At 34.3% G+C, this 26,487-nt stretch overlaps 1 protein-coding gene across 1 annotated transcript in view; it reads left to right on the top strand.

Annotated features, from left to right (window-relative positions):
- LOC133191282 (MAM and LDL-receptor class A domain-containing protein 1-like) overlaps nt 1–26,487 on the top strand; it is a 127,725-nt gene that overhangs the window by 46,371 nt on the left and 54,867 nt on the right. The window contains exons 12-21 of the mRNA XM_061327034.1: nt 523–635; nt 3,014–3,132; nt 4,467–4,612; nt 8,201–8,308; nt 13,225–13,316; nt 18,660–18,786; nt 19,025–19,185; nt 23,837–23,912; nt 24,225–24,526; nt 26,209–26,335. Coding sequence (XP_061183018.1) covers nt 523–635; nt 3,014–3,132; nt 4,467–4,612; nt 8,201–8,308; nt 13,225–13,316; nt 18,660–18,786; nt 19,025–19,185; nt 23,837–23,912; nt 24,225–24,526; nt 26,209–26,335 — 1,371 coding nt within the window. The remainder of the gene's footprint in view (nt 1–522; nt 636–3,013; nt 3,133–4,466; nt 4,613–8,200; nt 8,309–13,224; nt 13,317–18,659; nt 18,787–19,024; nt 19,186–23,836; nt 23,913–24,224; nt 24,527–26,208; nt 26,336–26,487) is intronic.

Here is a 26,487-nt window from a genome sequence, read left to right as displayed (position 1 = left end):
TACATACGTCAACCAAATTTTCTTGTGCAACATTCCCAGAATTCCTTCGCTACCAGGGTTCCATGCGAAATTATTAAAAACATACAAATAGACCAAGAATAATTGTTCTTTACCAAGAGATTTGTTTACTTTTATTCCTTTGCAGAGAGCTTAAAAGAAACAAAAAATAATTGTATCAACTCTACAACGTATTACATTTATTATTGCACAAGACCCTGTAGTCTCGTTCAACCATACGTTCCGACGTCATGTGACGTCAAAGTCTAGACTATAGTATGTCTCGTGCGGTTTGAAGTTTGAAGAGGCGGATCCATCAACGTTACGAGTGTAAACTGTGTATAGGTTTTTGACGGTACTTTGTTGCTGTGCTCACCCAAACGGTCACACCGTAAAACATATTACTTCTTGTTAACTACAGTCTCAGCAAATACTTCTGGCCAGCTACTTCTTAGGAAATTACTTTTGAACCCAAAGAATATGAAAAGTCATACCGTTCGTGATACAAAGAATTTTGTTTTACAGCTTGTGGTGGTATAGTAAACTTAGCTGAAGGAGAAACCCAGACAATAACAACGCCTAATTTCAACAATGGAGGTCCATATCCCACCGGTAAAAACTGTGTCTGGTTAGTGAAGGTGGGTAAAACGAACCTTTTAGGTTATTTTCTCTTGTCCATTTCGTAATAGCGAAGCGCCGCTCGTCACTGCGAGCTCTAACGACAACGCCTGGGCGAAGAGAAAATTCGGACTACTGCACATTCATTCAATAGAATTTTTTTCCGCAGTAAGTCTGGACCCACAATGCATCGCTTGTTGTTCTCGCTCTATACTTCGTTCACGCGGTGAAAACAACTAAAAATTCACAAAAAATAACAGATGGTAGATTAAACGTTCTTTGTTAAAATTTTTGCACTTTTCAAACTTCGTTTACGGAAATGCAGATACCATACGACGTCATGTGAGTCACAGTCTAGACGTTCCAAATGTCTCGTGCGGTTTGAAGAGGCGGATCTTAAAATTAAGTGAAGAATGCGCTCGCCCCAACGGTCGCACCGTCAACATATTAGAATATTGATAGCGAGCACAGCGGCACTGCGAGCTCTTAAATCAACGCCTGGGCAAATAGAAAAAATTCGGACTTTGCGTTGATCCAAACGAATTTTTTTCCTCAGTAACCTGTGGTCCCATAATGCTTTGCGAATTGCATCTCGCCCTAAACTACGTTCTCGCGGTAGCAACAAAAGTTCAACAAAAAGTAAAATTAAATTGATTTAATTGATATTGCAGAAAAAAACAGTAGATTAAATATTCCTTGTTAAAACTAGCACTTTTCAGGCTTCAATTTGGTAAAGCAACTTACATACGACGTCATGTGACGTCAGAGTCTAGATCGACGTACCAAATGTCACGTGCGGATTGAAGAGCCCGATCTAAATTAAAACTGAATAGGTACATGTATGTATCTGCGCCCGCCCTAACGGTCGCACTGTCAACACATTATGAATGAAGTTAATTTGTGTAAATGAGCTAAGTCTCTTGATATTTAAAAAGCTACATATCCTAGTTTTAACATGCACACATTTTTTATACATGTATTAATGTTTTTAAGAAGCTTTGGTCAATTCCTGTTTTCTTATTTGTTACCAGATAGAGTATTTTCATATAATAATCGGCGTTTTCCCTAATAATATTAATTATGTTCCCAAAACCAAGTTTGGAACATATTGTTTTTACTCTATTTCTCCTTATTATTCTAATTTTTTCGAATTTCTTCTGCAGTATGTATTGTAGAGTGTTCTCGGAAATACATCCTTGAAATTTAACATAAAGATATATAAAACTAGATGAGATCTCGTTGCGAGCAACGAGTGAGTCTTCCGTCCGATAATTGATAATATGAGATTAGAATTTGACAGAGATTTTCGTTGAAATATATAGTTGTAAATTATCTAGATAAACTATTTTGCTTCAGTAATATATTACAAAATATTGATCGTTAAAAAGTTATTGATGAAAGACTTTTGGCCCTCTCGGTCCCTATTTTGAGGGACCAGCCCCTTTTTCTTGTTATCACCTTAAAGCTCTCATGATTTTGAACTCCGTTTGTTCAACAACTATTCAGAAATTCTTTTTCGTCTCTGAGATATTTGCAAAAGATACATTTAGGAGCTGGCCCTTCAACTCATTAATGGGGAGGATTAGTTGTCTGTTTGTCTGTAAACAGTTTTTCATAATGTTATTATATATTATATATATTAAATATAGTTTTGGCGCTATTCCAATATAACTTAGTATGCAAGTTTACTACATAAGACAACAGATTCTCTTAATCATTTTTTTATTTGACGAAGGGAGTTGCCAAGGCTACTTAAAAGAAATTTGTGTGAAGATATTTCAAAATCGTCTTCCGCCTACGGTTTTGATCCGTTTTCTATAAAACGTTTTACAAAAATATACCAAACACATTTTTTGGTTTTTGATTTTGATAAACGGTGTTGATATGGTTACTAAAATAAAAGTTTTTGTGAATTTTTTTCTAAAGGCTTTTCCTTCTACAGAAGTACATGTAGTTGAGATGAAACTTGCCTTAAAAAGAGACCAAACTGAGGATCATTATAATTGTATTCATTGCTGTGGCCATATTTTCAAGTCAATGTGCGAATTTTTTTTCCATATTTTTCAATCAGATTTCTTAGATGTATAAATAGTGAGACGCTGTGGGAGATATGTACATGCATGTGTGATTTAGAAAACCGTGTATATTCATGAACTAAAGTATGATTGGCTTTATCAGAATTGCTTTCCGAAAAATTACCTTTCAAAATAAAATGTAGATCTATAATGCAAAAGTATTTCCTACATACAACGTAAAGAAAGCCGTTTTGGGGATATCTGTCAGGGTTATCGTTACAATTAGCTTACAGTTAGTTCTAAAGGTAGATATGTATAATATAACTTACCTTTAAACCTTGATTCTCAAAAAGTAGAGTCCATACATTTTATAAATTTTTCAGGGTCCGGATGGAAAAAATGTTCAAATGACCATAACGGAAATGGATTTAACTACGCAAAATGGAGCGTGTAGCCACTGGTTAGAAATACAGTATAACCTGCTAGGACAGACTGGACCGAGGTAAGACGTGTATCAAAACAGGCTGTTAGGGGTTTTAGCTCACCTGAGCTGAAAGCTGAATTAAATGAGCTTTTCTTATCACTCGCTGTCCGTCTGTCCTTCCGTCCGTCTGTAACTTCACATTTTCAACTTCTTCTCGAGAACCACTGTCCCAATTTTAATCAAATCTGGTACCAAGCATTCTTAGGTGAAGAGGAGTTTAAATTGTTAAAATGAAGGGTCAAGTCCCTTTACAAGGGGAGATAATCAAGAAAATATAAAAAAATAAGGTGGGGTCATTAAATAATCTTCTTCTCAAGAACCACTGGGCCAGAAAAGCTGAAACTTAATAAGGAAGCATCCTTGCATAGTATATTCTAAATTATTCAAATCATGCCCCCAGGGGTAGGTTGGGGCCACAGTAGAGAATCAAAGTTTTACATTGATCAAAATATATAGAAAAAAATCTTTTAAAATCCTGAACCACTGGGCCAGAAAAACTGAACTTATGTGAAAGCATCTCTTCGTAGTGTAGATTCCAAATTCTTTTAATCATATCCCCTGGGGGTAGGGTGGGGCCACAATAAGGAATAAAAGTTTTACATTGAAATATATATGCAAAATCTTTAAAAATCTTCTTCTCAAGAATCACGGGGCAAGAAAAGCTGAAACTTACATGGAAGCATCCTGTGGTAGTGTAAATTCTAAATTGTTCAAATCGTAGCCCCTGGGGGTAGGGTGGGGCCACAATAGGGAATCAAAGTTTAACATTGAAATATATAGGAAAAATCTTTCATATCTTCTTCTCAAGAACCGCTGGGTCAGAAAGGCTGAAACGTACATGGAAGCATCCTGGGGTAGTGTTAATTCTAAATTGTTCAAATCATTGACCCCAGGGGTAGGGTGGGGCCACATTAGGGAATCAAAGATTTACATTGAAATATATTGGGAAAAAACTTTAAAAATTGTCTCCTCAAGATGGAACTTATGTGGAAGCTTCCTTAGGTAGCGTAAATTCTAAATTATTTAAACCATGATCTCTGGGAGAAGGGTGGGACCACAATAGGTATTACAAGGGGGGAAATCTGGTGGAGAACAGCAGGGCCAAAGTTACTCAGGTGAGCGTTGTGGCCCATGGGCCTCTTATTATGAGAGTGTTTTGTGTAGTGCTTTGAAATACAATTTATTCAATCATCTTTTGAAATAACAAAAACATTGTAGGCATAAACTGTAATATTCTTTTAAAAATACAAATAGATTTAAAATTCTGACAGATATCTTCTCCAAGATACTCAATCTTTTATAAGAGAAGAAAAATGAAAATATGCTAATTACATGTGAACTGATTTTTTCAGACGCTGTGGAACAGTCAGCAATGAGGTTTATGTGTCCTCAGACAATGGCGACCCTACAACAATGTTACTGAAATTTGACAGTACTTTTGCTTCTACTGTATCAGCTGGCAAAGGTTTTTCTCTAGCAGTGACAACCGTTGGTCTGCGTAAGTATGAAAGGCTGAGGTGTATTAGGTGGTCTGAACAGCCAATGGCCAGTGTCACAGTTGCCTTTAATAGTTGGGTCTGTGATCCACATATTCTGGCCCCACCCTACCCCCAGGGAATCTTGATTTAAACAAACATGAATCTCCACTATCTGAGGGTGCTTAAATATCAATAGAACTAATTATTGCTTTGCCTCTCTTGAGAAGATTGTTTTTTTTTTAAAATCCTACATATTCCTATGAAAATCCCCCATTGTGGCTCCACCATACCCCTGGAGGTTCATAATATGAACAAACTTTAAGATACACTATCTGAGGATGCTTCCATATCAATATGACTAATCATGGCTTTGCTGTTCTAGAGAAGAAGATTTTAAAGATTTCTTTCCCTTTTGTTTCCCTTTTTACACCTATAAAAAAAATACGACACACCATTCTGCCCCCACCCTACCCCAGGGGATCTTGATTTGAACAAATCTTTGAATCTTTACTGCCAATCAACTTATCAAACTTATTTGACTTATCAAAATTTTCGACCTCCGTTTGACCCCCAGTGTGAAAATAAAAATTCTGAAACCTACTTGCAAATCTACAGGACACCAAAAGATGATTAGGCTACTGCATAAAACTTGTTTGTCAATAACTTTCTTGTTTTAGAAATTGTTCATACATAGAGCAAGCTCATGCGTATCGAGTCAACTGAGAGATATAAACCCCGTATGCAGGTGAGGACGGTATATTACTGCATAAGTAAGGGAAGTTGACGATTGAAAAGTTAAAGTAATCACGTTTATCATAAAGCTTGGTTGTTAGGTTACTATTAACGTCTTTTCCTAGTAAAATATCCAAATATGAAACAGATGTGTCAGACTTTGTGGTATCTTTTATTTCAAGCTCACCGGTATATATCGTATCGACATAAGAATGGAAATGACCATTGTTAATTGACAATACGTCATCGATATATTTAAATGTCGAGTTGAGGACCACAGCAAGTGATTTCTTCTTTTCATGTATAAGATTTCAAACAAGTTCTGCGATTTTTCACAATTTGGATACAATTAAAATTTCTATGTCTGGTCAGAAGTTTTATGTTTAGTTCCAATGTTCTTGCATTATTATCTAATGTGTCATTATTCTTTTTTTTTTTTGGTCATGATACACAAAACAACACTCCACGAAAAAGCGGGGGGGGGGGTCATTTTAATTTTCCCGCGCCGGAAGTGGTCATACTGCAGGTTGCACAACAGTATTAAATTTTGCTATATATTCTTACCAAAAATGCGCAACTTTGAGTAGGTAGTATTAATTGAAAACAAACTTTTGAGAAGTTTCCTTTTCAGATCTTGTAAAACAATTCTTTATAAAGATTTTAGTACCAAAAAATACATAGCCATCCAGCAAGGCACGCAAGTTTGTCTCGCTCGAAGTCGAGCAGGTGCTTGAAATTCAAGTCCAGGACCTAATCACTCCCCACTCAAATACAATATATAGGAAATTCAGCACGCCCTAAATTTTAATGAATCTAGTCAATATAGGAAGTTTACATATTGTTTTTCATCTCATAAAAAAATTCAGCTCCAGTCTCGTGTATAGAATGTAGGGAAAAGACACCCCTCCCCCTTCTGACGTCTTTTTAACCCTTTTTAACCTCGTGTTAAAATGCCCGAATCGGAAGGGAAGATTCAGGTATTATTTTGCGTCAGCCATGATTTGACGTGAACCTCAAGTGAAATACTGTTATGACACCTGCATATACCTTACCAATAATTTACATGATCAGATCTGTGTCAAAATCAAACGATCAGGATTGGTTTGATTGCTCTAGAATTATTTATTTTTATATTTGCATGAGGTTACGAGGGGTCATCAAAAAGTTCGTGGACTGATGCGAAAATATAAATACTATGCAGTCGGTGCTTATAAAATTTATAAAGAATATAAAGCAACAAAAGATTAAGTGGTGTTGAAAATCTTAACCTGATACTTTACATATTTGCCAAATTATCATTAAATACAAAATACTTCATATGATTACCCGGCATTGTCGCCTTTGAGTTCCATAACGTCCGACAACGTCATTGTTTCTCAATGTCCTTTTCCATAAAACACTTTAATTTCTTGATGGGATTCCCTGGAGTTAAGTAAGGGCTGAAACCCTTTATAGTATCATGAACAGGTGGTTTCAATGCATAATATTGTAAATGGATCTCTACACTGAGAAAGATACTCACTTGATTATGTCAGCATAATTGTTTGTTGGAGTTTCATGTCAACCGCACATGAGCAACGTCGCTTTTCGACGTGACTGACTTTGGACACCCGGAATAAAAATCGACAATTAAGTGTGTGTCTCTTCTCTCTCTGAATCCTTTTTGGTAAATTTAAAAACAGATATACTTGAAGCATTCTTTTTCTCTGTAGCTATTCAAACATTTTATAGGTCTATGCCAGTTTTTCCAGGGGGTAAAACTTTATAGAATGTAGGGAAAAGACACCCCTCCCCCCTTCTGACGTCTTTTTAACCCTTTAATTGTTTGGTCATTCCATATAGAATTTACGATAAGATTTCATAAAACTTCAAGAATGAGGTAAAAATTGCCAATTTTAGGTAGCAATAATATCACACGAGTGTATTAGTGTGATTGTTGGATAAAAAATGCACATATCAAAAGAATTTTTCTCCGTTAGACTCGAGTAGAAAATACGTCGTATTTTGAGGTTGCGCCGCCTTGTCATACCATTGCTTACTAAAACATATACATTTAAAAAAAAACAGACTTACGAGCTATAGTTTATTCTAAAGATAAAAAAGATAATGCTTATTAAATGTGTAAAAAATGTATAGATGTACCTACAGCTGTTAAATTGTATGGCGCTAGTCCACGAACTCTTTGATACAGCTGATCTTTGATTCTCTCGGTTTGCACTTGCATGCTGTCATACTGAGCATCCGCACAGACCATTGGCTATTTAATCAGCCATACGACTATAGCCCTCCATTATTCGATTAGGCGCTCCGAGTGAAATTAACATATTATACAATAAATCATCATATTTAAGCATGGACCATTATTTTTTTTTTAAAGATATAGTCTCATAACCGCAACTGTGTATGCAAACAAACTGAGTAACGCGCTTTATGAAAATTTGTTTGTACACACCGTTCCAGTTATGAGAATACATCTTTCAAAAAATAACGGTTCAATGCTTACATTTACGTTTTTTAACTTTAACTTGCCTTTATTACAAATGTGATTTATATTTCAAAATCCTGTATTATCTTTCGGGTAAGTTACAATTAATGGAAGACCATTGCAACAGCTTCTGTTCAATGTGAACGTGAATTTTGATTTTCGCTTATGACGTTGCTCTTGCACAGCATTCAACATTGTGATGTCAAAATAAAATGCATACTTTAACTTTTTGAACCCCGTCCGTGTTATGGTGTTTTGAATGCCGTCGTTTTCCACACACTATAAAAGCAAAATAATCGCGGAATGTAAATATTTTTTACTCGTAGACAAAACAGTGAGACTTAAGATACATGCTTTGTTTAATAAGTGGATTTGTTTTGATACTTTTCAGCCTGCAAGTCACAGCCTTGTAAGCATGGGACATGTAATGAAGTCGGTGATAGTTATACCTGCACTTGTGATCCGAATTACAGTGGACAACATTGTGATACGCTTACTGGTATAGTTTTGCTGCAATTACCATTATAATTTTATTCAATATATTAATACTTTTATGATGTTGATCTGTTGCTTAACTGAAGCTTTTCAGGATAATCATTTGATGATTATGAATCTTTCTGAGGTTATTTCTTGTTCAGTAGTAGAGTCATACAAAAAATCATATAGATTTTTTACAGAACAGTATATGAATTAATACTTATTTAGAAAATTACGAAAATAATTAGTATATATACGACAAATTCTAAAAAAAGAACAAAAAGAACATAAACGATCTGTTATGAGGATTGCTAAAGTTTCAGTTGTTTTTTAAATAAAATTCAACTAGTGAACTAAGTATTCAGAGAAAATTTCTTTTTAGTATAAAATACTGACATTATGACAAACAAAGCTTTTCTGCAGAAGGTACTTAAAAAATAAAAATGGAGATAAGACCCACTTATATGGAAAAATTATGTTATAGTATGAAGAAATGGTCATTTTTGCCCTATTTGATGTGTTCGTGCGATTTCTTAGAGTTGAATTTTCCAGTTGATTTTTTTAAGAGGTAGTTTTGTAAAGATGCCTTTTAGGACAGATCTGCTCTTAAGTTGCAGTTCAAATCTTTTGAAAGATTCGGAGAATCAAAAATAAATCACTATCACCAATGTTCCTGTCTTATTTACTAGTAATTGTCATCTCCCTTGGGAGGAGATGACATATCAAGTTTAAAAGCCGGAAGTGAAGTTTTAGTGAAAGCTGACATTATTTAGCTACAGTGCAAGTGGTCTGACAAATAAAAAACGATTAGGAAACTCTGTATTATTAAGGTCCGACGACACGTTCATCAATAATATATAATTTTTTCCAAGAATTTATCATTGAAATATTGCTACTTTAACAATTTTCCTCACAAAAAATTAAGGTACCTTACCGGGCATCTGTGTAAGATCCCAGAGGATGCTATTTAATATATAATCCTATTGGAAATCACTAGGCTAAGTATTCCCAATGTCAATTTTTTGGTGTCTTTATCTACAAGTTAGACATTTTGAAAACAGTTTAAAAATCACAGACAATGATGATGATGATTAATTTGTTGTATATTACGAAGAGATATAAAACAGATATTCGAGCAACGTGTCGTCAGACCTTAACTGGTGGTTGTGGCAATTGTAAACTGATATGATAACGCGATTTCTAAATATAGAATTCAATAAGGAAGCGAACTATCTTTGTTTGCATAACGTCCCTTTCGAGAATTTCTCACTTATATTGAGACGACACCATTTGCCGGTTGAAGGCTGCAAATGTTAGACCTATACTCGGCGCTCAGGGCCACTGAGAAGTGAGGGATCTTTTTCGTGCCAATTTACTCACTGCGACACGGGACCTCGGTTTTTACGGTCTCGTCCGAAGAACCGGTCTCCACGTCCCTCAATGGGATTCAAAACCCGAGACGTAAGGAACGACTCCTTACTCTTCGATTCCAGTAAAAACGCTTTAATGCGGCAAATGAACTATGAAATCAAATTCAAGGAAAATCTAGCTAGGGAAAAAAAGAACGATACACACAAGTATTATATTAATGTTGATTATTGTGTGGACTCTGAAGCAAAGTTAAACACGATTTTATTGGGAAAAAATAAGTTATGGTCCATTCACCCTCTTCCTAAAATTGTCAATCTCCTCCTACAAGTCTTAAGATTGTGGATGTCGTATTTAACTTTTTATTTGCTAGTGTGCATGTATCCATGTTCCAGATCTCCCATTATATGTATATGTAAAGATATCTCAACTGATAATTATTTCTATCATAGTTGTGCATGATATAGTACAGTGAAAGTATTTATAATACCAGTTTAAAATGGAGAGTGCCTTTGGTACAAACAACGTATAAAAAATAAACAAATAATTGCTCCATAACTAAAATAATGATTATTTGAAAATTACAAAATATTTAATGGTTATCCTTTAAAAGGAAGATGGGGCTTATTCATTGGGGACAATATTGTGCATCATATATAGTTTTTTAACTAAGACAGCCGCGCGAGGTTTTATTTGTCTTTTATCTCAAGGAAAAGAACACTGGTGTAGACTGAATTTTAATTCATCTTAATTTTTAATAAATTAATCTTAATTCTGAGCCTTTGCGAACCATTTCACATAAAGGATACTAGTAGTACATGGGTGATTCCCTTACAATCTTTCGTAAGGCTTATTAATTGCCTACCGGTGAAACCGAAGGGGACTATAGGTTTCCTCTGAGTCTGTCCGTCTGTCTGTCTGTCCCTCTGTCTGTCTGACAGTCTGTCCCACTTGGTTTCCCGCACTTTTTTTCCTAAAAGCTTGCAGATATTGAGCTGATTTTTGGCATGTGAGTGTATCTTGATGAGTTAAGATCAAGTTTGCATTTCGTTCCGCTTCATTGATTTTTGACGGAATTGTGGCCTTTTCAATTTTAAGGGTTTTCCGCAATTCTCTTCTAAACGTTTTTAGATATTGAGCTGATTTTTGGTATGTAACTGTACCTTGATTAGTTATAGATCAAGTTTGCATTTCGTTCCGCTTCATTGATTTTTGACGGAATTATGACATATTCAATTCTTAACGCGAAACAGATTTCACTTGCCTGGAGGGGACTAGTATTGCTAATGCAGTACTCTCAGAATGCTTGTTATATTGAGAAGGCGCTTCTAATATTTATTGCACAGGCACTTAGGGGCTGGAACTCCCCCCCCCCTCCCCCCTTTTTTCATTTTTTTCTCTTTTTTAAATCGGGGGTCGACACACTTTTTTTCCTATTTTTGTATTCTAATATACACTATCTAATTTCGATAATGTAACCCCTTTGTCTCAATAAGCTGTTTTTAAATATATCGTTTTCGACTGATACATAAAAAGAGAGAAAGCTGGCAACTCTTTTCATGTCATTCGCCTCACCTCGCTTAAACTTCGCGTGATTATTTATTGAAAGCATAATAAAATATGGAATATGCATACATCAATAAACTTGTTACACATTCGTGTTCCTTTTCAACTTTCCATTTAATTTTTTAGTGCCACCAATTTGTAAATATTTCGATTAAATAACTTGCATATAAGCTAGATTTTGTTGCTGTGCACCAGCTGGTCAAGGAAGTGCCCGGTATTTTCGCAATGAAATGAGAGGAATGAAAATTAAGATATTGTGGTTGTTTTCACGGATAGGTTGGTTATTCCTTTTTTCCTTAAATTTGAACAGAGTTTAGAAAAATAGTATTTCAATGACAGGTAATCATCAAGTAACTGCTAAAGTTGGAATAAGTTTGTGGGTGTTTTCATGGTTGTCTACGCCAGTGCATTATCCCTTTTTTCTTTAAAAATTTGTTTTCCTAACAATTGCTATACCTTTAACTTAAAAAAAGAAATCTACAGTCACAGGACCGTTACCCCTAAAAAAATTTGAGAGAAAAGATATAATTTTCGTAAATCTGTATTTTGTTGGTTCAAATTTTAAGGATTAATAAGTTTGCAATTCTGAATTGCATTGATAAAATTGCATTGGTGATTAATGGAGAAAATCGGAAGATTAATTTGATTTTTTAAATGCTCAATTTTATCTTATAACATTTAAATTTGATTAGTTACTTCTTTTAAAATGCATATAGTGAAAACGCATTATTTTTTTTTTTGAATATTTTCTCTGCTCCTGAGTATTAAGCAACCAAATTAAGTGCATAATTATGATAATCAAGTGTGTGTCTTCCAAAATTTTATATTTCAGGACCCTGGGTCAGAGGTTCTGATGTTAGGGCCAGGTTCTGTTGATTATAAAGTGAAAATGCATTAATTTTTTCCAAAAAAATTCTTCTCTGCCCTTGAATATTTGGGTGATAAACTAACTGCATGGTTCCATAAGCAAGAGTGTTTCTTCTAAAATTGCAAATTTGTTGACCCAAGGGTCAGGGGTTGGGTTTGGGATCCATTGATTATGAAGTTAAAATGCATCATTTCTTTCAATATCTTCGCTGGGGTATTATGCAAACAAGTGCATAATCATAACAAGTAAGGGTTCCTCTTCAAAAATTTTGAATTTCTTGACCCCTGGGCCAGACCAGTAAGGACGGGTCTGTATAAATTATAAAGTTATAATGCATTAATTCTTTGAAAAAAGCTTTGCACCTGGTTTTTGGCAGATGAACTAAGTGGATGAATATGATGAGCAAAGTTGCCTCTTCATAAAATTTGAATTCCATGTCTTCTGTTTTGCTGAATCTTTAATAAAAATGTAGTGCATTTTTGAAAATCTCCTCCTGAACCTCTAGGAGGCAAACAAAGTACAATATTTCAATAAACAAGTGTATTTTAACCAGATTTTTGAAATTCCCAGTGTCTGGACCACTTGATCAAGGTTATGGTGCAGGTCTATATTAATTTATTTTCTACTGAGAGTAGTTATTCCACTTTGCTACTCACCTACGATAATTAATCACTGTGAATCATGTAGTTGGTCAATTAAACAAGCATTCTGAGAGTATTGCATAAGCAATACATGTCCCTTACCGGTATCCCCGAAGTACAACATCCTTAAAATAGTATTACAGGTTTCACAATGAACTTCAATTAATGAAATTGTTATTTTTCAAATTTTTACAACTGTAGAGGGGGGGGGGGGGCTTTCATCTACTTCTGCTCCAAAACTAACTGCGAGATTTTGAACAAAGTATTGTTTCCTGCTACAAGCCTCTAGGCTGTAATTAACTGTCATTGAAACTACAATATATAGCATTGGAATTGTTCTGTCGGTACTGGTAAAAATTCAATTCCCCACGGGATTTCATCTAGTATATTCTATTATTCTCTTATTATGATACGTTTTTTCAGACCTTCTAAAGGTGACGTCATTCTAGTAGGGACCTACCGTAAATATGAATATTTTCATTTTTATCCTCTCAGATTCCGGAACCATTTCATGTGGATTTGAAGCTGGCGAGGCCTGTTACTTTGCAAACTCACCAACAAATTCCTATGACTGGATAACAAATATGGTAACTAATGAGTATTTCAGTATACCTATATTTTTATTTTAAGATTTTTTGATACTTTTTAGCTCACGGGAGCTGAAAGCTCAAGTGAGCTTTTCCGATCACATTTTGTCTGTAGTCCGTCTGTCCATCTGTCTGTCTCGCTGTCCGTCTGTAAACTTTTCACATTTTCGGCTTCTTCTCCAGAACCACTGAGCCAATTTTAACCAAACTTGCAACAAAGCATCCGTAGGTAAAGGGGATTCAAGTTTGTTCAAATGAAGGGCCACACCTTCTTCTAAGGGGAGGTAATTAAGAATTAGTGAAAATTGGGTGGCATCTTTTAAAAATCTTCTTCTCAAGAACTACAGGGCCAGGAAAGATGACACTCATGTGGTATCATCCTCAAATAGTGTAGATTTAAGTTTGTTCAAATCATGACCCCCCTTGGTTAGGGCGGGGCCACAACGGAGGATGAAAGTTTTACATAGAAATATATACAAAAAATCTTTAAAAATCTTCTTCTCAAGAACAGCAAAGCCCTGATTTGTCATATTTATATGGAAGCACCCTCAGGCAGTGAAGATTCAAGTTTGTTCAAATCATGACCCCCAGGGGTAGGGCGGGGCCACAATGGAGGATCAAAGTTTTACATAGAAATATATAGGAAAAATCTTTAAAAATCTTCTTCTCAAGAACAGCAAAGCCCTGATTAGTCATATTTATATGGAAGCATCCTCGGGCAGTGAAGATTCAAGTTTGTTCAAATCATGACCCCTGGGGGTAGGGAGGGGCTACAATGGAGGATCAAAATTTTACATAGGAATATATAGGAAAATATCTTCTTCTGTAGAACTGCAAAGCCATGATTAGTCATTTTGATATGGAAGCATCCTCAGGTAGTGTAGATTCAAGTTTGTTAAAATGAAGACCCCGGGGTATAGGATCGGGCCATAATGAGGGATCAAAAATTTTACATAGGAATATATAGGAAAATATCTTCTTTTCAAGAACAGGAAATCATGTTGAGTCATTTTGATATGGAAGCATCATCAGGTAGTGTAAATTCAATTTTCTTCAAATGATGACCCCCGGGGGTAGGGTGGGGCCACGATGGGGAGTAAAGAGTTTTACATAAGAACATAAAGGAAAAAAAAATCTTCTCAAGAACAGAAAAGCTATGTTTAGTCATATTGATATGGAAGCATCCTCAGATAGTGTAGATTCAAGTTTGTTCAAATGATGACCCCTGGGATAGGGAGGAGCCACAATGGGGGATCAAATTTTTACAAAGGAATATATGGGAATTTTTTAAAAAATCTTCTCAAGTGCAACAAAGCCATTTGTTATATTGACATGGAAGCATCATCAGGTCGTTTAAAATTCAAGCCCCCCCCCCTTTCTCCGGTAATCTTTTCAATACTGAACTTATTTGTGCTTTTGCCTAGCCAATGTGCTCAGGTGAGCGATGTGGCCCATGGGTCTCTTGTTATTGATTGTTGTTGAATGAGCATAACATTAAAAAAACGAAACAATATTTCATGAAACATTGAATATGATGGGTTCATGAAAAAAGTGTTGCAGTTCTTTTGTTTTATTCCCTAAAGTTGTAGCAGTTTAAAAGAAAAATTTTAAGAAACAGAAAACGGTCTTAATTATTTTCAGATACTACGGTACATACAGCACAATGTAGAATAATATTTAGAAAATGCATATTGACTTCCAATTTGCCATTAAATGAAGTGTAAATTAGTCACATAGCAAAATAAGTCAAGTTTTCTCTTTTTCAAATAGGGAATCCCCATTGTTCTGAAAAATTGCCTCCTTGAAACAGAATGAATTTGATACGTGCATAAAGGGACAGGATTTATCTTCAAAACTGCCATTTCCGATTTTTGTTTCAAAGAGGCATATTTTTGAAAATCACAAAAATCGAATAAATTACATGTATTATCTACCGAAATGCAAAATGTGCACATAAAATAGCACATAATACTTAAATGTCGGAGCTGGTCTAGTGGTAAAGCGTGTGGACTCTATACAAAGATTCTTTTACCTGAGAATATGTTCGAATCCTGGAATGGCTGGTATATATATACATATTGTTTTCTTATATAATGGAAGTACAATGTAACATCTCTCTTGAGAGAGAAAGAGAGGGAGAGAGAATGTCAGAAAGTTAATGGGTAATATTTTAAATGCATGCAGAATTAAATTGTTTTCCTTGACATTGTGATCTAAAACTAATAAGACATAATTATATTTAATGTTATTATTTAGTGGCGATGTCCTAAAATGTCCTTAAAAATAAAGAACTATTATTTTAAACGATTTAATTTTTTCATACGCATTTCGTTTCATTATTGTTCTGTTAATTAGTGGCTCAGATTTGACTTGAAACCGCTAAATTGAAATGACTCAATGGGATTTCTTGGATATTGCATCAATATCATTCTTGGACACATTTTTATATATTGAAAAACATTAACGCATGCTGTCTACAGTACATCTTACAAAATGATGTACGAGGTGCACTTAATTGCCATTAGTTGTGCTTTTTATCGTTCTAAATTTTATTCGTGCAATATGGCGACAGTGACCATAGATGTGAAAGAAAGTTTACGTACAGGTCGCCAGTCTATGTTAGGAAAAAAAACTATGCATGAAATAAACGTAAAATGTGAAATGATTTGTTATAACTAGCTGGACATACCCGTCGTATAAATAAAGTCATCTACGTAGCATTATCTATATTTAGAGATAATTCTTCATTCGTCGTGGGTATTTAAATATCCTTCTCGATTTAGGGAAAAATCGCGAGTTTCTGCAACACCCCCTTTCAGTACTAATTTCCGTACATACTGACTTTGAATGTCCAATTTTTTTAAGTACAAGTATTCAATTAAAAATGTACTTTAGCAAATTAATGAACGTGTTAAAAGTGAATATACACCAGTTTCGAGATTACCGGTACCTCCTTTTGTGCGCTCTTTAGTTACTGAGAGGAGTTTTGTTTCCGCGTAAAGAGGCAGGTGGGACACTTATTTATATTGAGTACGTTAAAACATTGATATGCCGGTCTATCACAACTGATTTTAAGGATACACTCTTCAACTAAAAAAATACCGAATTTATAAATTTGCTTCATTTTTTTTCTACCAAGAAAAAAACAGATCAAAACAAAAATATCAGCGGTTATAAGACCTCAGACGAGGGAAGAGATACGGATCTCCAATGATATTCACGCATCATTGTACATCTCGGCATTCTGAATGACATACCGACTTTTTTCCCTTATTATAATTTCAAAGAGCCCACTAACTTTAGACAAAAAGTTTGTACGTCAATGACGTTTCTATTTCACAAAGACTTTGACGGTTCTTTTGTTTTCAAGTATCCTAACTGAAAGTAGGTTTTGTAAAATGACATATTCGAGGGGTTATCAAAAAGTTCGTGGACTAGCGCCATAAATTAAAACCGCTTTAGGCACACCGATGATTTTTGATATATTTAGTTAGCATCATCTTGTCTATTTATAGAATAAACCATAAATCATAAGTTTTATTTTTTTAAGTTTTTGTAAGCAATGGTATATCCATGCGGCGCAACCTCAAATATGACGTTTTTTCTACCTGAGATTAACTGAGGAAAACTCTTTTGATATGAGCATTTGTCATCAAAACTCCCGTTATTTCAGGCATACGCATGTTGTGCGACACAATTTTCCGTAAAATTTGCAATTTTTACCACATTCTGTAAGTAATATGAAAATTTATCTTGAATTTTATATGGAGAGCCCAAACAATTAGGGGCTTAAAGATGACGTCAAAAGTTGGGAGGGTTTCTTTTTCCAGCATTCTATAATGTTTTGCACCTGGAAAATCTAGTATAGACCCAAGGAATGTTTAAACGGGCCACAGAAAAATAAAAGGCATCCAGAGTACTTGTTTTTTAAATGCCAAAAAAAAAAAAAAAAAAAAAAAAAAAAAAAAGAAGACGGGCTTAAGTCCTAACTAAATTCCAGGTAATCTCATCAAGATAAGTGTATGAGGTAGAGAGAGCGGACATGGAAGAAACAATGACGTTGTCGGACGTCGTGAAGCTAAGTGGCGACAGCGCCGGATATCATATAATGTCTTTTTTATTTTAAAATAATTTGACAAATTATCAACGTATCAAGCTAAAATTTTCAACATTTCTTAAACTTTTGTAGTTTTGTGTTCCTTAAAAATTTTGTAAGCACAGCCTACATAGTTCAATTTTATCGCATTAGTCTACGAACTTTTTGATAACCCAGAGCTCAATAAATTCATCAAAATTATCACTGCTTGACAGTTTCATCTTTTTATTACATTAAATGAATTTTAAAAGCCCTAGCCATCGTTAATTTATTTATGCATGTTTGTGTACATCAACAACATGTCCCATTTCCATACCGATACGGATACTTTTTGCACCCCTATCGTTGGAGTGTTACAATCTCGAAAGTGACAATATTCTTTTGATTTTAAAAAATCTAAATACATAAGCTCTGTAATCATCAATAGCTTTAATATTTTGCTGATGTTTGTTAAAGTTTGAATTACAACGAAAAGTCTTTGAGCCGTTTAGAATGCGCAAGTTTCGAGATTGTAGCTCTCCAACGATAGAGGCGCAAATAGTATCCATATCAGCATGGAAGTGGGACAGATTGTCCATGTATACACACATGAGCATAAATAAATGAACGATGACTAGGGCTCTTAAAATTCATTTAATGTTATAGATAGCGTATAAGGTCAAACAACGATGATTTTGATGATTTTATTGAGCTCTACCATAAAAGTTTGACAAACCTATTTTCAATTAGATACTTGAAAAATGAAGAACCGTCATAGTTTTTAACAGATTACTTTGTGAAATAGACGCTTCCTTGATTGTACCAATCTTTTTCTAAAAAGTTAGTGGACTCTTTGAAATTATTAAAATGGAGAGAGTCAGTGTGTCATTCAGAAATCCGACGTGTAATGATCATATGCAAGTTGCTTATTAGAGATCCATCTCTCTTCTTCGTCATGATAAATCTTATCCACTGATAATTTCTTTTGTTCCGATTTTTTGGTAGCAAGAAATTGACGTCTTCACTTAAATTAGGTAATTTTCCAGTTGATGAGTGCACCCCGACAAACAGTTATAACAGACCGGCATATCCATGATGTAACGTTATAAATAACTATCCCACCTGCTGGATTACGGGGAAACAAAAACTCCCCTCCGAAACGAAAGAGCGCACCAAGGGAGATAATCTCTAAACTTGCGTATTGCGGCATATTGCTAGAAGCGTTTAGAACCTGTTTAGTCGAATCTTCTGACCTTTCTATTTCACAGGGTACCACACCGTCTAGTGGGACAGGTCCTTCTGCAGCTAACACAGGATCACAGTATTTGTATGCAGAGGTTTCCAGTCCTGTACCAAGTGGAACTAAATTTCATTTTGAAACACCTTTACTTTCAGGTATGCCAAGATTCTCTAGAGACACTAATTATTTAAATATCCGTCAAAATGCAGAAGTTACAGCAGTTTCCTTACAGTTGCACTTTGTCAGTAATAATGTTAATTTTCTTTAATCAAAATAATGGCACCAAATGATACACGGTCATTTTTAATGATTGATGTTATAACATTTAGCATAAAAAACAAATAGGATTCAGATATGAAACGTTGACTATCCTCCACTTTTTGACATTTAAAGCTACCGAAAGATGCATGTCTTTCTGGTATCACATGAATGGTAATTCTGTGGGAACGCTGAACGTTCTACGGAATGGAAACCAGGTGTGGACTATATCGGGAAGTCAAGGAGACCAGTGGAATAAGGCTGAATTTAATATTGACGACAGTGTCGGTTACAAGGTAAGTAAAAATATTACACTTTGAACGAAATCAGTCTGTTTTCAGAACTATGTTAGAACGGTGAGCTGCAAATTTTCACGAGCTTTATACATAGAAGTATAATTATTGATAGGGAGTTATTAAGTTTAAAAACAAAAATATTTCAGGGAAGAGGGGATAAGTAAGATAGTACATGTATATATATAGAAATATTAGTTTATTTTCTTTACTGGGAAAGTGTTCGTCCAACTTTTTGTGAACAATTTTTCAAAACTTCTCTCTTCCTTAAATTTTGTCAGATTTCAATAAACACAAGTATATTAATCCAAGAATGTCCAAAAAAATTATTTTTTTTTTTACTTAACAGGAATAAAGCACAATATAAATGAAAATGTGTCATTGGTGTTGTTGGTGTCGGCTTCATCGAAATACACAATTCTTTCTGTCGGTTTTATTTTCATTTATCTGTGTGGCTATGGTTACTGAAAAAGGAATGTTATAAAATTCCTCTTCAAATGGATTTGGTCCAATTTTATTAATACTTGTTACATCAGTAGGTTGCAAAAAGAAAAAAATATATTGATTTTAAGGGTTATAAAATATATATTTCGTGATCATATTTAAAAAAAAAATGCTTTTCTACTCCTCCAAGATATCAAGAAAACTTGGAACAGAAGTGGATTACACCAAATTATATTATGAATACGATTATATTGTAAAAAATTTTTTTATGAATGGTGTTACTACAGATACAATTTTATCGTTTGATTTCTTTATCTTTTTTATGTTTGTTATACGGTGTTACACGGTTACTGTGGATAAGATTATGTCGTTAAAAAAACTACTTTTCTCAGATTAATAAGTTTTGTAATGAACAGTGTTGTAGTGATGATTAAAACAATCTGTAAAGTTCTTTGAAAATTCTTTTCCCTCTTGAATTGATTTGAACAATACTTGGTACAAGTATGAAAACATCAAGATATATATTTTTATATGAAAAGATATAACGGGAAAGGGGAAATTGTGGTTCCCTTGACAACTATAGACATATATAGAAAACGATGTGTGAGCAAAAGGACGAAACTGCTATCATTCCAATAACAGCTTGTCTGCTTGCTTGGTTAAGCGTGCTAAACTTTCACACGTTGATTACCATAATACTCACTGACAGACTGGTTTTTTTTTTTTTTTTTTTTTTTTTTTTTTTTTTTTTTTTTTTTAAATGCATACTACTTTACATATAAAACACAGGATCCAAAAATACCACCGAGAGTATCGACCAATCGCATCGAACACGAAGAATGTTAGTTTATTTTGGTAGAAAACAGCAACATGTAGTCATTCAAAGCCTGTGTCACTTCATTTAATTATAATTAAGTGTCATGTTCAGTTATGAATTGACTGGAGGGATAATATAGGAAAAACTTCAACATGAAAATTAAGAAGGCAACACTTCTACTACATGTATTAAATGTACTACTATTATATAGATGCATTATGCAAGTGAAAGCTAAAAATGCATTAGTTTACACATTGTTGTTAATGTTCCCCATCTTTCGTTCAAGAAAGTCTAGCAATTCTTGTGTGAGTTAAAAGAATTGATATAAATCATTTTTTTTTAGATTGTCCTTTACTTAAAGTCAGAATGTTCAAAAACTATTTTGGAAGGCTTTGAATGGCCATGTTGTCACATAGACATTCAAGACGATGGGTCAGTGCTGTTAGTAGTATTGTTTGATTCTTGGTTCCATAAGCAAAGTAGTATTCAATTCATTGAATTCAAACAGCCAATCATTGAGTAATATGGTGATCAGCATATGCAACTAAAGCGCTTGATCAAGCAGAGTGACACGCTGTTATTGGAATGATAGTAAGTATACAAATACGATGATGCGCAATGAAATGGTAAAAAGTTTCATTTAAATGAAACATTTTGGTCTTCATATCGTACGTCAATCGTTACATAAAGACAGGTCATTTCATTAGAATTGAGTAAGCTTTATATAGTGCAACATTTTAAAACGCCTTATGTTCTGACAGTAAACAACTTATGCTGATAATGGGGATTTTATATTTTTGGGAGTGTGAGTGAGAGACTTTCCGCTTCTGTAAAAACTCTCGTTTTGCAACGAATGCATACATGACCAGAATGTATAAGTAATGTCTATTTAAAGCTGAACACGCTTCGTAAAAGGAATTTGTCACTTGCTATATCTGAGTTTGAGGGCCCCTTTTTCTTATAAAGCCGCCCACTTAGTCACAGTCGTCAACGGTGTAGACAGACGCATGCTACACAGCACTCGGTAGCGACAACTGTGTACTTCTTCTAATGCAATAGAGTAAGATACCGAAGAAACTAACAACAGTTGCACTGGTCAGTGCAGTGTACAAACACACATACACCTAACTGCAATAAAAGTGTAAACAAAGGTAATTAAAATAACCAGTACGAACACGTGTTGTCATTCCACGCCGATACCCGTGACAATAAAGCAGTCAATTGTAACAAATGCGAAGGGTATACTCCGGTGCTGATATCGTAGATAGTATAATCGAATATGGCGTATGCATATCTACGAGTCGTATTCAGCTTAAAGCTAACAGAACATGAGTATCGATCGAACACGTGTTTACCAGAGGTGTTTTTATACGATGCCAATTTGTTTGGCTATTGTATTTATTGAATACCTGTTCAACGGATATTCGAATAAAGCATGTGAGAATATTTACGACAATCGAGAGCTCTCTCTCTCTCTCAATGCAAACTGATGTTTTTCATCCCTACGATAAACCGCCTTTTCCTTCCCGAAGAAATTGTCGTTTCATAATGTAGCAAGCATTGTTCAAAAGAGGGAAATTTTTCCAACTAAAGAGTCCTGGACACAGATTTGAAGTTAATATTTTCTCTAATTTTCTGTGTGATATCTAGCTGCAGAACTGTAGCTCTCCGAAAAAAAAAAATTGACAGACCTGAGAGCTACAGTGCCCCCATAGAAAAAACTGTATATTTATTGCGCACAAAAAAGTGCGCTGTTTCTCGATTTATCTCTCCGTATTTTTAAACTGCAGTCTCTAAATATTACTGACCGTATGTTCCTAACACATTTTTGCACTATTCTCACATCAAAACATTTCCTATAACCGTTGTTAATAGCCCTCCTGGGCCTGAAATTAAGACTATCCAAAATTTCGCTTGTTAATACTGTCATTTTGGGTGGCTAGACAATTCGGCCAAACGCGCTTCGTAAAGATGTCAACTACAAGAGTAGTTGATAGAGGTCTAAGGAATTTTTTGAAATCGAGCTTTTGTGCAGTTGAGGTAAGAATTTGGAGAAATAAATCCAGAACCGAGCGCAACTTTTTGTGCGCAATAAATATACAGTTTTTTTCTGTGGGTGGCACTGTAGCTCTCCGGTCTGTCAATTTTTTTTTCGGAGAGCTACAGTTCTGCAGCTATGTGATATCATGACTTATATATTGCCATAGCATTTCATACGGAAATATAATAAAAGCGTGTTGAGAAACTTCGGGACGCGTTTGATTGACACATCCTTGCACTTTTACAAAGTAAACTTTATCTTTAATACTTAAGAAAAGTAGAAATTTTGATGTGTATTAATGAAAATATAAAAAAAATATAATCCAGAAATGTGAGAAAGCAAAACTAAGTCACCAGTATTGTCAGTCCGTGTTCAGTGATGTGTGCAAAGTTTAACAACCTTAACACACCCAGTTAAACGTAAACATTAACAATAGCAGAGCCCGTGTCCTGTTAAAAAAAAGAAAGATGTTTTACGTGATGTAAGGAAGAATGTCGTTGTCATTGATGTTATTCATGTAAGTTAAATTAACTGGTTTAATTTTTTGAATAACATAGAAAAAATTAAAATGTAAACAATGCAACTATGTCCAGGCCCCTTTAAATGCGCTTTACTGTTTATTCAAATAATAATAGATTTTTAAAAATGTTTTTAAGCTGGTATATTGCATGATCTTTGAAAATAGTGATAATTTTCTAGAGAGAAAGAACTTGTTTTAGCGATCAATCCTTAATTATATTTTAGCTCAAAACTAAAACAAATAATCAAGAAGATGCAATAGTAGCGAATGCTATGAGTCTATTATATTCAAACGTACTTAATTTTTTTTTAAGTGTAGGGTTTTCAAGAGTAAAAAAATATATTATTAGGAAAAAGTTCTTCTGCTCATATGCTCATATTTTTTGTTATAAGTTTAAAATGTTTTTTAAAAACTTCGCAATAGATAACTACGACAGTTCAGTATTTGCTGAATATTTACCCTCTTTCTAAGATATAGTTTTATACGATTTTGGCAGGACAATACAAGTATAGTTTATCACGACTGAAAACTTAGGCCATCATTAAAATAATGTTTGCTCACCCTCTCCCGACTCAGCTTAAAAAATGAGTCAGTGGGTAGGCGGAAAAGTTTTTTCCTATAAAATTTCAGCATACATAATGACAGGATGAGAAAATTCAAGAATAAAAAGAAAAAAAATCGTTTCCTGGCGGTTGAAAATTTTTTTGAGTCGGCCAGTTTTCATCCAGTCGGGAGAGGGCAAGCAAACGATTTTTTAAAGATGGCTTATGACCACAATTTAAAAAAAAATGATACCAATCACTAAAATCCTGAGATTCTTTTGATCTCTTAGGTCACATTTGAAGCAATACGAGCAAATAGCTGGCAAGGTGATATTGCTATAGATGACGTTTTATTAACACCCTGTGGTAGGTTTCTGTGTATTAATTTATTATATCTTTCTTGATACAATACAACTTATTTCAAAGCATTTTCTCAACTGCAATGATATATTGATTTTGTGTCCATTTTTCTTTGACAATTTTATTTTATCATGTATCTTGATAAATTTCAATGTATTTCAAAGGTAAAATGTTTTCTCAGTTGGAAGGATATAATATTTTTAGTTTAATTGTACTCCTACAATTTAAAAATGTTTAAATTTGATACACTTTTTATGATAACATACACTTCTTTAATAACATTAAAATCTCAATTGCAAAGATATATATTATTTTAAGGTCAATCATCAACTCCACAGCCAAGTACAGAAGCACCAACAACGCAACAGCCGACAACACAACAACCAACAACACAACAGCCAACAACAACTCAACCAACAACACCACAACCAACAACACCTCAACCAACAACACCACAACCAACAACACTACTACCATCAACAAAACAACCAACAACACAACAACCAACAACACAACCAGTGACAACTAGTCCTCAGTCTGAACTGCACTGTACTTTCGAGGATGATACTTGCTTCTTACAAAATATAGATGGAGATTCTTTCGACTGGACTATAAGATCAGTAAGTAATACAGGATCATTATATCAGTTATACTGGACAATAAGATCAGTAAGTAATACAGGATCATTATATCAGTTATACTGGATAAGATCAGTAAGTAATACAGGACCATTATATCAGTTATACTGGATGATAAGATCAGTAAGTAATACAGGACCGTTATATCAGTTATACTGGATAAGATCAGTAAGTAATACAGGACCATTATATCACTTATACTGGATGATAAGATCAGTAAGTAATACAGGACCATTATATCACTTATACTGGATGATAAGATCAGTAAGTAATACAGGACCATTATATCAGTTATACTGGATAAGAACAGTAAGTAATACAGGACCATTATATCAGTTATACTGGATGATAAGATCAGTAAGTAATACAGGATCATTATATGAGCTAAACTGGATAAGATCAGTAAGCAATACTGGAATATAATTACAGTAAGTTATACTTTATGTTCATATCAATAAGTACTGGATAATAAGATAAGTAGGTTGTACACTAAGCAATACTGGATGATAAGAGTAGTAAGTAATACTAAGAAATCAGTAATACTTGACAATTTTTTCAGTAAGTGATACTAGACGATAAGACCACTGGACGAAAAGATCAGAGGGTAATAATGGACAATATCAAAAAGTAACACCAAATACTTTTGACGGGTCGATAAAATCTGTAATTAGAATTCACATGTGACGCCATTCTTTTGTTTGAGCATTCCATTGCTTTTCAGGAATTGAGAGTTGCAATTTACATAATTTACATTGAAAACGGTATTTGCTATGTTAATATTCTCCTTCTTGTGCCACAATGGTGACAAGAACTTAGAAAATTTTATAAATTTATATTTGATTTTATATTAATATATAAAATGAAATGAAAATGAAATCCCACTAATATGTTGAATGTACGATGTATTTATTGAAGTATGTCTTTATTACATATTAAAGCTGAACACGCTTCGTAAAAAGAATCTGTCCGCCATATTCGATTGGACTCGCTATATCTGAGGGCCCCTATATATAGAGCCGCTCACTTAGTCACTTTTCAGTGTAATCAATTGTCACCGGTGTAGACTGACATATGCTATACAGCACTAGGTAGCGACAAAAATAACTGTGTACTTCTTCTAGTGCAGGAGAGTAAGATTTAAAAGAGAATTACAACAGTTGCACAGGTCAGTACAGTATACAAACAAACACAAATATACGTTACTGCAATAAAATGTAAACAAAAGTAATGCAAGATAATCAGCACGAACACGGGTCGCCATTCCACGCCGATACCCGTGACAATAAAGCAGTCAGGTATAACGAATGCGAAGGGTATACCCTGGTTCTGATATCGTAGATAGTAATATCGAAAACGGCTTGTGCATATTTACGAGTTGTGTTCAGCTTTATGGTAATATTAAAGTAATATATATCGAGGCCTCGGTTCCATCACTTTTAAGGAATGGAACGCTACATAAACCCATTTGTAATGCCAGGTATATTTTGGAATTCTTTTTAAAAGATATGAAAGTTAAAAGGAAATTCAGCACCTTGAAATGCTTTTTCCATCAAAAAGTAAATATTTTACATTACGAATTCAAAGTATGTTTATTACTCTTTTTACCTATAAATGTTGTTAATTTGATTTAAAAGTTTATAAACTGTTAACGTGTATTATTTAAGGGAAGTACACCATCAAGTAACACAGGTCCTTCATCTGCTTTCGAGGGAACTATGTATTCTTACATAGAGGCATCAGGAAAAGCGGTTAATGCAGAAGCCAAGCTTCAAAGTTCAACAATTGCAACAAGTGAGTTTTCTTAGGTCATCTGAGTCATTTGTGTTACATATTGCTATCTTTTTTGATCAATCTTCGTTCGTCGTACAACTTGCGTCGTCCATTAACATTTTCAGCGTCCTTTTTTTAAACCGCTAAACCAGTTTTACCGTAAAGCATCTCTG

The sequence above is a fragment of the Saccostrea echinata genome, unplaced genomic scaffold (genome assembly GCF_033153115.1).
Source record: "Saccostrea echinata isolate AGI-Se365-2 ecotype Australia unplaced genomic scaffold, CSIRO_AGI_Sech_v1 ptg000023l, whole genome shotgun sequence".
Lineage (NCBI taxonomy): Eukaryota > Metazoa > Mollusca > Bivalvia > Ostreida > Ostreidae > Saccostrea > Saccostrea echinata.
Note: the sequence above shows the minus strand (reverse complement) of the source record. Positions and strands in the feature narration are given on the sequence as shown.